Source organism: Danio rerio, chromosome 6, assembly GCF_049306965.1.
Source record: "Danio rerio strain Tuebingen ecotype United States chromosome 6, GRCz12tu, whole genome shotgun sequence".
Lineage (NCBI taxonomy): Eukaryota > Metazoa > Chordata > Actinopteri > Cypriniformes > Danionidae > Danio > Danio rerio.
The window spans coordinates 11,474,634-11,488,274 of record NC_133181.1 but is presented as its reverse complement, the minus strand read 5'-3'; the positions used below and the strand labels follow the sequence as shown (position 1 = coordinate 11,488,274).

Genomic DNA, 13,641 nt, shown 5'->3' with positions numbered 1-13,641 from the left:
TATACAATAATTTGTCTAATTACTCTAACCTGCCTAGTTAAAATATTAACCGAGTTAAACCTTTAAATGTCACTTTAAGCTCTATAGAAGTGTTTTGAAAAAATCTAGTAAAATATTATATACTATAGCAAAGATTACATTTTAGAAATGAGTTAGTAAAACTATTATGTTAGAAATGTGTTGAAAAAAATCTTCTCTCCGTTAAACAGAAATTTGGGTAAAAAATAAACAGGGGGGCTAAGATTTCGATTTCAACTATATATATATATATATAATTAATATTAACTTGCAACAAGGATCCTCTAAAACACTAAAAAAAAAGAGGCTAAATTTAAATTAAATATCACCAAATTGCCCATATACTACTTTAGAAAGTATGAAAACATATAGTTTATATCGCTCAAACCATACAGAGAAATAGGGGGTGGCCTTGTATGGTCGCCAGTGGAAAGTGAAAGTCATTTGCTGGTAATGTTTGTTACTGCACACAAACAAAATCTTACTGAAAGCAAATTTTTTGATTTATCAACTTCAAATTTGGGGGGAAAATATCAATTTAGCTTTGATTTTGGGACAATTTTAAAACAAATTAGACTGAAAAATACATAGATGTTTTATTAAATATAATAAAACATTCATAGCATTCTTATCTGCCTTTAAATTAAATGCACAACTCAAAAAAAAAAAAAAACAAATAACTTTCTTTCACTTCAGATCCAATCTGAAGTGTCTTTAAAATTTTACCTAGCTTAAATCTATTCACTAGAGCATTGAAGATGGGCAATAATTTAGGTTGAATAAGTCATTTTCACCATGTACCAAAAATTGGGTTTGAAGGGTTTAAAGTTAACACTCTTTTATCTTATATTTCAGCAATGACTGCGAGAAGAAACATAATTATACTGTATCACTGGATGAATTGCCTTGAGTCCGTAACACTTAACATGGGTCAAAACACATCAAAATGATGAAGCAGGCCACTATTTAAGTCTGCTATTATGAACAGAAAAGAAGCTGGCTGCAAAGCTTGTGTTCTCCTAATCATTATCCTGTTCAGCGTCCCTGTGAATGTGCAATCCTGTCTGTGTCACCTGACAAGTGCCAGAATGACGCCATCCATGCAGTGGATGAATAAATGATTGGGCTTTAATCGTGAATCAATAATGCAGTGCGGTAATCAAACTCTTGCTTTTAGTGACCTTACTTCAGAATGAGCTTTACCACATGTACTGTACACGGGTTCTGTTTATCTCGGAGATATGGATAGCTCTGTGATTCTTAATCAGATCTGTAACTCGTTGTTGCAGCGAGATCTCAGCGCTTGTGAGAAACTTTTACTTTGAGTTAAATAACTTGAGGATTTCATTATTAAGAGATACTGTATATTGAAACAAGAAATATCTTATTTTTAAAAAGAGGTCGATCATTGCGAGTGAAATCACATTGGGTGTAAAGGTTGCGAGTGCGTGGGAGGCTGAGTTTGAGGATTAGATGCCAAGACCCAGTTTAATTAGAGTCCAACTCTTCAACCAGCACGACACAAAGAATAAAAAAGACGAAACAAGCCATCTGCGTGTGTGACTGGCCATCTGCTTAGTTACAGGCAACAAGTGTATAATGTGGCAAACAAACAAAAACAGCACCACTGACAGAAATAGACAGAAGAGGAGGGAGAGATGAACAAACTGAGCCAATATTAAGAATAGATGTAGTCATTAATGTTGCATGTACACATGTACACTGTCGACCTTGCTATAATGCATGCTAAAACAATCCAATTTGATTTACTTCATGCTAAATCACTAAGACATTGCAGGTTTTTCATAGTTTTTAGCTAATTTACCTGAAACTAAGTGAAAAATGTCAACTTGTAACCAGAGTGCAAATTACAAGAGGGTCTGACCCCCCTAATTAATGCTTGATCCCCCCTAAAGGAAGTCAAAACTAGATGTATGGGGGCCGAATTGAAAATCTGCCCTTTAATAGTTGATAAATAGTTTGTATCAAGTGTGCCGCAAGCCTGCGTTTGAGTGAAGGTCTCGGCCGTTAGATCGCCCCCTGGGGGCTGGCTGCAGTACAAGTCATAAAGCCCGCCTCCTCCGTGTTAATGAAGGAGACTTGAGCCCAAATAAAAAAATTAATTACACTTGCAATAAAATGTCCCGAAAGATGGTTCTGGTCGATTAAGGCACTGGTTATTGTGCTGAAATAGGTGCAGATCATCATTTTTGTAAACAGTTTGATTTTAGCAGTAATTTAATGCTGGGCGTGTCATCGTGATTGACAGCTGTGATTGACAGTTTCTCAAAGCAGCGCGTCTGAGCTTCGGCAGGAGACTGAAGTGTTATTATTCGATTTCTGTGTTATTTTACCATGACAAAATGAGTTCAGCAGTAAACTATAGTTTCTGACATACATGATCCTGGTGGAACACTGTTTATTCGCTAAGTTCAGGGCTTTTTTCGGGCTTTATTAGTTTGCTGATACACGCCTAGCCACCCAGATAGCAAAACACAGTTCCGGCTAGATTCTCGCCTGCCGGAGACTTATCTCTTAGAGCACAGACTGACTAATGTTACCTCTGCTGGACCTACTCCGGATGCCTGGACTCACTACCCGATTCCAGCCCGAGTCAATCGAGCCAGATGCGGCGGCCGAGCGAGCCGGTGCTGCCGCATGCGAGCCGGAATCAGCCTGCGATGCCGCGAGTAGGTTATGCGCTGCGGTCCGGAGGTGGCGCGATTGAATATATAAAACCCTCATATTTGTTAACGTTATTACATCCATTTGTGTTGATATGACAGCAAACGCATGCTGAGAAGTTCGGGGGGGCGTGGTTGATTTTACATAAAGCGTTTGGTTGGAAGCTCGACTCTGCTCATTTTCGCGGCTCCTCCTCTGGCTCCATCAGACAGTCCTTCTGCGCATGTCAAGGCTCCAATTTCAGCAGTCTTTTGCGACAGTTTGTGCCCGTCAAGCAGGCGTTTTGCCCTCAAGGCGTTCAATGGGAAAAAGGGCTGTCGCGTCGTCCATATTTTTTACAGTCATTGGTTTGTATCTAATAGTTAATAGCATCTAATAGTTTGGTCTAATCTGTATCTTAAATATGAATAATAATTAAAATAATAGATAACTTCATTATACATATGACCAATATACCATTGTGAAAGCATGTTTGCGCCCAAAATAATAATTCATAGGTTAAAAACAGGCAAATCTAGAGTGCCGACAGACAGCGCAAGTGTTCACAAAACATATTTGGGTCCCACTTTATATTAAGTGTCCTTAACTACTATGTACTTGCATCAAAAATAAATACAATGTACTTACTGTGTTCATAATGTATTTGAGAACACTTGTGGTGCTCCTGAGTTGGGATAGGGGTTGGGTTATGGACAGGTTTGGTGGTCTGGGTAGGTTTAAGGGTGGATTAAGGTGTAGGGAATAGTCAGTAGTGTATTTACAAATGTAATTATAGTAGTTAGTTAATTACAGATGTAACTACATACAGGTATTTAATTAAGCATAAGTACACAATAAACACATGTATTTACCCAATAAGTACATTGTAACAAACTATCAATACAAGTACATATTAGTTAAGGCCACTTAATATAAAGTGAGACCCATATTTCTTTAAGAAAGGTGTAAAAAAAGGTTGTAGATGTCTGTGAAACTAGATGCATAGCTTATGTTTTATTCTACACTTGCTCGCACATGGAAGTTAAACACTAAAATAAAAGATATGTGCAGTATTTCATGGTCATCCATTAATGGGTGCAGGAAAGCAAACCTGTCAACGTTTATTTAATATCACAAATGTTATTGAGAACCACTCGATATCCCTCAAAACACTGAAAACATAATAACCAGTTTAATTAATATATAGATGTAATTGAATTAAATATATGAATTTAGTTCACTGAGGCATATTACCGAATGTAGCCGAAAAAATTTATAAATTTAAACATTTATTCTATGGCTAGAATAAAAGCAGTTTTTAATTTTTTCAAAACCATTAACGTCAAAATTATTAGCCCCTTTAAGCAATATTTTTTGATAGTCTACAGAGCAAACTATTATGTTTAGAAATGTGTTAAAAATCTTCTCTTCATTAAAAATTGGGGGTAAATAAACAGGGGGATTATAATTCAGGGGGGCTTATAATTCTGACTTCAACTGTATATATTAAGGTTTTATTGAGATGGGCTGTGGGTGATGGATGTCTGCATGATTGAGTAGCTTTACTTGGACAGAGGAAAACTAAGATCTGTTTAAAATGATTTAAGACCTACAAGAAAATGTTTGGTGACTTTTTAAAGCCTAAAACTTTGTTTTTTAAATTTAAGACATTTAATGACTTTAAGGCCCCGCGGGGACCCTGATTACAAAATAAACTACTCATTATGATGCAGTCCAGCAGTCAAACTTATAAAAAATATATATTTATTGTTTTTAGTTATAGAAAATAAATCATTTAAAATGTAGAGATTGCACTAGGATAAAACATAGAAAAGAAGCTTGAGCGATGTACAAAACAACACTATAAATAAAAATGAAATAAAAGTAGAAAGGGTGCATTTCAGGACATGGGACCCATGGTTGGAATAGCTTAGGGCCCCAAAAACACTAAATCCACCCCGGTGGTAACAATAATAACTGCTGTGTCCATGCGTCAGCCAGTGTAGTCAATGCAAGCACATTAAATTTCAGATATTGGGCTATTTTTGTTTTCAGTAAAAAGTTCTGAGATTGGAGGAATGCCAGAAGAACTGTATCAGGGACAATTTAATGACTGCTGCTCATATGAATGATCAGGCTCTTCCTGAACCAACGTTTGAGAACCTTTAGTCAAAATAGACATCCTGTATACAGCTTTTTTTATTGAAGAGTCAGCAGGATGAAGTTTAGTGCTCACAGACGTTTTATAGCTGTCTGTTGATTGATGTGAGGGATTCGGCTGTCAAGCTAGAGGACTTTTTTTCACTTTGAATATTTGCTAAGCTTTTTGTTTTCAATAATGGCTATAATATGTGATGGGAAAAATGAGAAGAATGGCATATTGAGAAGACTTAGGTTGATCATGTCAAAAACTAAAGTTTTACAACTGATTAATGAACTTGACTTTCTGTTCTCTACAGAGGCTCAGCTTGTGTTGTGTGAACTGTGAACTTTATGACCACATAAAGGAGAGAGAATGAAACAGCGAAGGAGACGGACAAGTGGAGGGATGCCAGAAGAGCTGTCACTGGGACAGTTTAATGATGGCCGCTTGTATGAATGATTAGGCTCCTCCTGAACCTACATTTTGGAGGTTATTTAGTGTAAACAGAATCTGTATAGAGAGTTTTTTTTTTTACTGAAGAGTCAGCAGGATGAAGTTTTTTGCTGTCTCTTGAATGATGCAAGAGATTGAGCTGTCCAGGTAAAGTTAGGTAGATCATTCCTGCAGAGAGGAGCTGTGAATGTCTGGGGAAATGATTTTATGTCTCTCTGCAAAAATACAGTGTTACTTCAGTTAATCCAGTAACTTATGGAAGAAATGCAAAAGCAAGAATCATTTGAAATGTCATGACATGGATTTCATGCAAGGAGTGACCAATGCTTTAGTTATAAATTTATTTTTGATTTATCTGCAACATGGCTCCAGTCTAAATCTTGTATTAGGAGCACTCTAACCCCTTGCTTAAAATGTCAGGAGAACAATCAAAAAACGTAGGGGCACATCATAAATTGACAAAAAAAAACAACAACAACAACAACACACTTTCTCACTACTATATACAGTTACACTATATACAGTATACTATAATATATAGTTTCTATATAGTACTGAGGAATTGTTTATATATACATCTCTAGAGTTTACAGAGAATGGTCCAAAAAGACAAAACATCCAGTAAGTGGCAATTCTGTGGGAGCAAATGCCTTGTTGATGCCAGAGATCAGAGGAGAATGATTAGACTGGTTTGAGCTGATAGAAAGGGAACAGTAACTCAAATAACCACTCGTTACAACTGAGGTATGCAGAAGAGCATCTCTGAACGTACAACATGTCCAACCTTAAGGCGGATGGGCTACAGCAGCAGAAGACCACACCAGGTGCCACTCCTGTCAGCTAAGAACAGGAAACTGGCTGGTTTCAGGCTGATGGTGGTGGTGTAATGGTGTTGGTGATATTTTCTTGGCACACTTTGGGCCCATTAGTGGCAAAAGAGCCTTGTGTCAACACCACAGCCTACCTGAGTATTGTTGCTGACCATCTCCGTTCCTTTAAGACCACAGTGTACCCATCTTCTGATGGCTAATTCCAGCAAGATAACCGCGTCATAAAGTGTGAATCATCTTAGAATGGTTTCTTGAAGATGACAATGAGTTCACCGTACTGAAATGGCCTCCGCAGTCACCAGATCTCAACCCAATAGAGCACCTTTTGAATGTGGTGGAGCAGAAGATTCGCATCATGGATGTGCAGCCGACAAATCTGCAGCAACTGCGTGATGCTATCATGTCAATATGGACCAAAATCTCTGAGGAATATTTCCAGTACCTTGTAGAATCTATGGCTCGAAGGATTAGGGCAGTTCTGAAGGCAAAAGGGAATCCAACCCGCTACTAGTAAGGTGTACCTAATAAAGTGGCTGGAGAGTGTATATATTTCTCCCCTTCACAGCCAAAAGCTTTGGTAATTTATAGACTAAGCTAAACCAAAGATCTATTCTAATGTCATTGAGATATGCAGTGGAAACAATGCCATCAAGTTCTACAGGTGGCACAAGCACAATATTTAGTAGCTTTGCTGGAATATTAATCATTTAACAAATTTTGTCTCTTAGAAATGTACATTCATTAGTAATTGGAGCTGAAGATCGTTTTTACGATGACATTTGTATGTATCTTTCATACAATTGTAGATCGTGGTAAAACTAGATGTAACTATATGGTGTCTAATGGCATTTGCAACTGAAAAACAGTGTCCTAAGGGGATTTATGGATAAAAAACAAATGCACAACTACAGATAAAACTTAACAATAATAATACTGTAATTACGTTGCATTTCTCGTTTAATATTTGCAAGTAATGTACATTTATATAGCACATTTATTGAGTATTGTCATTCACCCAAAGCATTTCAATACATCAATAAAACAAAACAAAAGAATTAAATGAAAAATTCCTGCCACAATGACATGGTTCCCTTTAGGGTTACTACAATAATCAGTGATGATTTATGACAAATAAATGGATCAGTGTTGTTGAGGATGACAGCTCTGATTCTTATAACTTTAAACTAGTTTATTTACCATTAACCATTCTGTCGTAACAAATGACTTTTTGTGAAATCACATTGCTTACTCCATTTTTAGGTGCATTTATAGTAACAGATGAGTGTTTACCTGATTTAATGTTCATCTCTCACCTGTGTGACTTTGTCTGTGACGTTATGTGTTCGATCCTTGACCTTTGGTGCGATGATGGTTTTCTCGGAGGAATGTGGAGATGATGGCCGCTTGTCATGGTTGGTTTCTGAGAAGTTGAGAGTGATGAGTGGGATCTTGTTGATGGTGCTGTACTTGGTCAGGTTTGAGTCAGACGTGGAGCCCAGGAGGCTGGACTTGATCTGATTAAATGGACCTAAAGAATAAACACACAAATCATAAGCAAGGTGCAACTCTGTTTAATGTAGCAGGAATCACTTTAAAACTGACATCAACACTGAGATTTTCCAGATTAACAGTGGTCAACAACAACAACAACAACATGTAAGTCAACTGCAAACACAAGATACAAAAACAGCAGACGCACAGACGACAGAAACATGCCAATGTTTAAATGAAAGAAGTGAAGCTCTAGCCATACCCCCAGCCATCCAAGAGCGCGACACTAGCCAATGAGAAGAGAGCGAAAGAGAGGGAGGGGGAGCAGAGAATGATTTAACTTAAGGAAAAAAAAGACAGTGAGGTCAGATAGAATCTTGAACCATCTCATTGATGCAAACAGGTCACTTAACTGAAATGGTCCAAACAATCTTATATATTGAAAAAAAAAATGCTACAAGAATCTAAACAATGCATTCTCTTGTACTAAGCATTAACCCTAAAAGAAGACTCCACGTTTTTTTTTAATTGGCACATTTCCATCTCCCCTAGAGCAGGGCTTCCCAAACTTTTCAGCCTGCAACCTCCAAAATAACACTGTCAGTAACTCGAGACCCCCATTTTTCTCGAAGGTGGTTAAAAATATACAAACGTTGCACACACAACTATAGTTATATATGAACATGAGCATATTGACAACACAAAATGCAACAGTTTAATAACCATATACATTTTTTATAGTAATTTATTAATTAAATGTAATGTAATGTAATGTAATGTAATGTAATGTGCATTTATATAGCGCATTTATTGTGTATGGCCATACACCCAAAGCGCTTCACAATCATGAGGGGGGTCTCTCCACACTACCACCAGTGTGCAGCATCCACTTGGATGATGCGACGGCTGCCACAGGACAACAGCGCCAGTGCGCTCACCACACACCAGCTATAGGTGGAGTGGAGAGACAGTGATCGAGCCAATTCGGTGGAAGGGGATGATTGGGAGGCCATGATCGTAAAGGCTGATAGAGGGACTTTGGCCAGGACACCGGGGTTACACCCCTGCTCTTTCACGAGAAGTGCCATGGGATTTTTAATGACCGCAGAGAGTCAGGACCTCGGTTTAACGTCTCATCCGAAAGACGGCGCCCACTGACAGTATAGTGTCCCCTTCACTTTTACTGGGGCATTAGGACTCACACAGACCACGGGTTGAGCGCCCCCTGCTGGCCTCACTAACACCACTTCCAACAGCAACCTAGTGTTCTCTAGTGGTCTCCCATCCAGGTACTAACCAGGCTCAGCCCTGCTTAGCTTCAGTGAGTAACCGGTCTTGGGCTGCAGGGTGATATGGCTGTGGCTAAATGTAATATTAACCTCAAATATCTTATTTTTAATGTATAAGAGTGCCATAAAGGTTGTCAGAAAGTTTTACCTGAACCCATAAGTTTAATGGAAAAAAAAGCTGAAAGATAAAGGATTTTTATTTGTATGTTGTTGTTGTTTCTTTAATGTAACTATTAACTATCTTCTTAGGGTTATTAATAAGATATGTTAATTCTAATAGTTTAATAAATTTTATTTGAGCTTTGGAAATCCCAAAGCGACCCCTCGTCATTGTCCCTTGACCCCCCAGGGGGTCCCGACTTCCGCTTTGGGAACCACTGCCCTAGAGTTAAGTTGAGCTTCACAATTTTTCAATCCATTCCGCTGATATCAGTGTTTGACAGGAGCATTTTTAGCTTAGCTTAGCATAGATCACTGAATCAGATTAGACCATTAGCATCTTGCTCAATGATCTCGCAATATTATGCAGGTGGTCATGTGTTCATTTACATAGCTGGGGACTATTTTCAGGCACTGTGTAAAATCGTTGTACAATGTATGTCATGGAACGGCAACCATGTTCATTGATTATTATGCTAGAACGAGAGTACAGTTCCAAGCCACATCGGCCTAGAAAATTGCCAAACTTTAGAACACAATGTAACAACAGAAGAGTCAAGCTTTCGATAGGACAATTTAATTAGGAATGTATTTTTTGAGCGAGATGCTAACAATCTATTCCAGGGGTGTCCAAACTTGGTCCTGGAGGGCCGATGTCCCGCTAAGTTTAGCGCCAACTTGCTTCAACACACCTGCCAGGAAGTTTATAGTACTGTGCTGTATATCTACTGTAGTAAGAGCTTGATTAGCTGGGTCAGGAGTGTTTGATTAGGGTTGAAGCTAAACGTTCCAGGATACAGCCCTCCAGGACCGAGTTTGGACATCCCTAGTCTAATCATTTTCAATGATCTATGCTAAGCTAAGCTAAAAGTGCTCCCGCCAGCTTGACTAAATGGATTTTAAAAAACTGTAAAACTCAACTGTTTAACACTAGAGGAGTTGTAAAATGAGCATATTTTGAAAAAAAAAAGTGGAGTGTTGTTTTAACATGAGGGTTAGGTTCAGAGAGAAAGGGGAAAATAAAGAAAATGCTGCAAAAGCTTAACTTAGTTCTAAAAGATCAGCTCAAACAATACAGAAAGTGTTTTCTTTCCCATGCACTTTCACATCACGGAAGGCATTACACATGCAAATCTCTCCTCTGTCCCTTTTTTTTCAATTGGTCACACATACACTTCTTTGTAAGTATTTTGAAAGATATTTTGTCACAGTTATTTCAGTTTTTTTAAATAGCATTCAGTGTACGCCTGAGCATGCTTCATACAGGCAGGCAGACAGGCATGTGCAGATAACATCTCTGTTACCTTTAATACTACGGCCATTATCTGAGAAAGCAACAGATCGCGGATGGACAGGGTGAAAGGATAGAAAGACAGTGAAAGGCAGTCAAAAGCATCAGTGATAGGTGAGATCTGTTAGGTTTTAAACTGTGAGTTCAGAGTGAGTAAATAAAAATTCTCATAGTAAATCCTAAAAGTCATTTTGTGTTATGGGAATGCACCCAGATGGAAAGAACTACAGGCATGAATAAGGATTTTGAGTAAATTTAACAGTTATGAATTTGTTATTTTTAATATTTTGAACCTTTTCTAATGTAAAAAGAAGAATAATACATTTTGAATGGTTTTATATCACCTATATTATCAGATACCCTGCCAATATTTGAAAGGATAGTTCACCAAAACATTAAAACTCTGTTATTATTCACTCACCCTCGGTTTGTTCCAAATTAGTTTTAGTTTTTTATGTTCTGTTGACACGCAAACCAAGAATATGAATGTTAGAGACCTGCATAATATTAGTTTTTCTAACTATTGACATCAATGGTTACCAGCTTCCAACATTCTTTAAAAAACGTAAACTTTTCACAAACAAATGCTCCTTTTGGGGTAAACTATCCCTTTAAAAATCTTTCAAAGACCATTTTTTAGGTGAAGTTAGCCTTGTTGTTTCTAGAATATGCTTTAAAGATAATGGTAATAATTGAGAGATGATTCATTTGATGTTTTTTGGTCAATGAACTTTTTAACAACTTTCAACCTCCAAGCTGTTTTTCACATTAACACAAACTGCTTGCACATAGGGCAGATTTCATCTAAAATGTACTTGAATAAATATACTTCATTACAATACTTCAGTGTAAATTTGAGGAAATTATACTAGAGTATCTCATTTCTACATACCTCATATGTCAACTACACTCACCGGCCACTTTATTAGGTAAACGCATATTTTTAATCAGCCAATAACATGGCAACAACTCAATGCATTTAGGCACGTAGACATGGTTAAGACAGTCTGCTGCAGTTCAAACTGAGCATCAGAATGGGGAAGAAAGTTGATTTAAGTGACTTTGAATGTGGCATGGTTGTTGGTGCCAGACGGGCTGGTCTGAGTATTTCAGAAACTTCTTATTTACTGGGATTTTCACGCACAACCATCTTTAGGGTTTACAGAGAATGGTCTGATCAAGAGTGAATATCCAGGGAGTGGCAGTTCTGTTGGAGCAAATGCCTTGTTGATACCAGAGGTCAAAGGAGAATGGCCAGACTGGTTCAAACTGATAGAAAGGCAACAGTAACTCAAATAACCACTCGTTACAACCGAGGTATGCAGAAGACCACACTGGGTACCACTCCTGTCAGCTAAGAACAGGAAACTGAGACTACAATTTGCACAGGCTCACGAGAATTGGTCAATGGAAGATTGAAAAACGTAACCTGGTCTGATGAGTCTCAATTTCTGCTGCGACATTCAGATGGTAGGGTCAGAATTTGGCATGAACAACATGAAAGCATGGATCCATCCTGCCTTGTATCGACGGTTCAGGCTGGTGGTGGTGAAATGGTGTGGAGGACATTTTCTTGGCACACTTTGGGCCCATAAGTACCAACATGTGTCAACACCACAGCCTACCTAAGTACTGTTGTTGACTATGTCCATCCCTTTATGACCACAGTGTATCCATCGACTGATGGCTACTTCCAGCAAGATAACGCGTGATCATGTCATAAAGCACAAATCATCTCAGACTGACTTATTGAACATGACAATGAGTTCACTGTACTCAAATGGCCTCCACAGTCACTAGACTTCAATCCAATAAAGCATCTTTGGGATGTGGTGGAATGGCAGAGGATCTGATGCACATCATGGATGTGCAGCTGACAAATCTGCAGCAACTGCGTGCTGCTATCACGTCGATATGGAGCAAAATCTCTGAGGAATATTTCCAGTACCTTGTAAAACCTATGTCATAAGGGATTAAGGCAGATCTGAAGGCAAAAGGGGGTCCGACACAATACTTGTAAGGTGTACCTAATAGAGTGGCCGGTGAGTGTATATGGTATAAATTTACCAAAGGGACCAATTCCCACTACTAAGCAGTTGTTATTAGCTTGCCTATTATGAACATATTAGCAGTTTGCAGGATCTTACTATACATCCCTAAACCTACTAAACTAAACTACCTTACTAACTATCAATAATCAGCAACTTAGGAGTTCCTTGAGGCAAAAGTTACAGTTAACAGTTTGTTAATAGCGAGAGCTGAACCTTCAAAAAAAGTGGTCTCACTAAATTACCAGTCACATCACGTTCATGTGAATTTTATTGCAATTTACCAGAGCCGATCTTAACTTCAATCTGAAATGTAATTTCACATATAGTCATTTGTCCTTGTGCAGACATATCTCCACAGTCATTTGAGGTCTTTAGCCTAAAGCAGTGCTTTTTAATTAAGTTAAGCTATAGCACCACTTAAAAATGACCGTGACTTGAGTGCAAATATAGGCAGTCCGACAACTACAGTATATTCAGGTGCCAAACAACTTTCAAACCAGCTGGTGATAAATGTAATGTTCAGGTAACACATTTAAAGATATAGGTCACAGTTTAACATCTGCTACTGTATGTCCTACAGCCTTACAAAGTCAAGGCAATGAGAAAATTACTCATTGTAATGAGAGAATCGCCCTGTCTCTTGTTTTTATCAGTCAAGAGTTGGGAAAAAAAAAAACGATTACTTTTACATTTAAATGTTTAAGTACAGTTAAATGTGGAAATTTTACTGATATTGTTGGCTTGATACTTTGACTGATTTAGAACAAATCTGACACAGCACCTACTCTATAATTAAGAATTACTTTTTTTTCCCACAGAAATATCCTACTCATATCTAAAGTAGTAAAGTATGTTTGTTTTTACATATTAAAAAGTTTTAATTATTACCTGTATTAAGATCAGTGAATGGGAAATCCCCACAAAGGAGTCAACGGTGTGTATGCAATACAGTTTGTTTATCTGTTTTTAACTTCTTCCCATTCCAGTTCTTTAGTTTTAGTGAATTTACAAAATAAAGGGCCAGATTTATTCAAATCTAAAGCCAGTACAAACACTCTTTTGCTGTTACAAACTACTAGCAGGATTTACCAAGAACATGCAGTGAAAAATGGATAAACTGGCATTGACACTCAAGGACAAACACAAAATACTCTGAATTAGCAAACCAAAATTGTCTGATCTCACATCAGCTCTGTAGTTTGTGATACAAACACTAGTGGCAAAGATTTTGCACATTTCATTCTCAAAATCA

The 13,641-nt window shown here is 37.8% G+C and overlaps 2 protein-coding genes across 11 annotated transcripts in view; one reads left to right on the top strand and one right to left on the bottom strand.

The window, feature by feature from the left end:
• Nucleotides 1-13,641, top strand: part of gpr155b (G protein-coupled receptor 155b) — a 698,693-nt gene that overhangs the window by 250,851 nt on the left and 434,201 nt on the right. The gene's annotated exons all lie outside the window — the stretch shown is intronic.
• Nucleotides 1-13,641, bottom strand: part of kcnh7 (potassium channel, voltage gated eag related subfamily H, member 7) — a 155,839-nt gene that overhangs the window by 47,624 nt on the left and 94,574 nt on the right. For 5 of the 10 annotated variants that reach the window (XR_012407653.1, XR_012407654.1, XM_073953686.1 and 2 more), the window contains one exon: nucleotides 7,422-7,636. Coding sequence is in view for 8 of the 10 variants with exons in the window: in XM_073953686.1 (XP_073809787.1) it covers nucleotides 7,422-7,636 (215 nt within the window). In the remaining 2 variants the exon portion in view is untranslated. Of the gene's footprint in view, nucleotides 1-7,421; nucleotides 7,637-7,861; nucleotides 7,886-10,351; nucleotides 10,373-13,641 lie in introns of all 10 variants that reach the window. The other 5 variants (XM_073953687.1, XM_005165792.6, XM_073953691.1 and 2 more) reach the window with 3 other exon arrangements.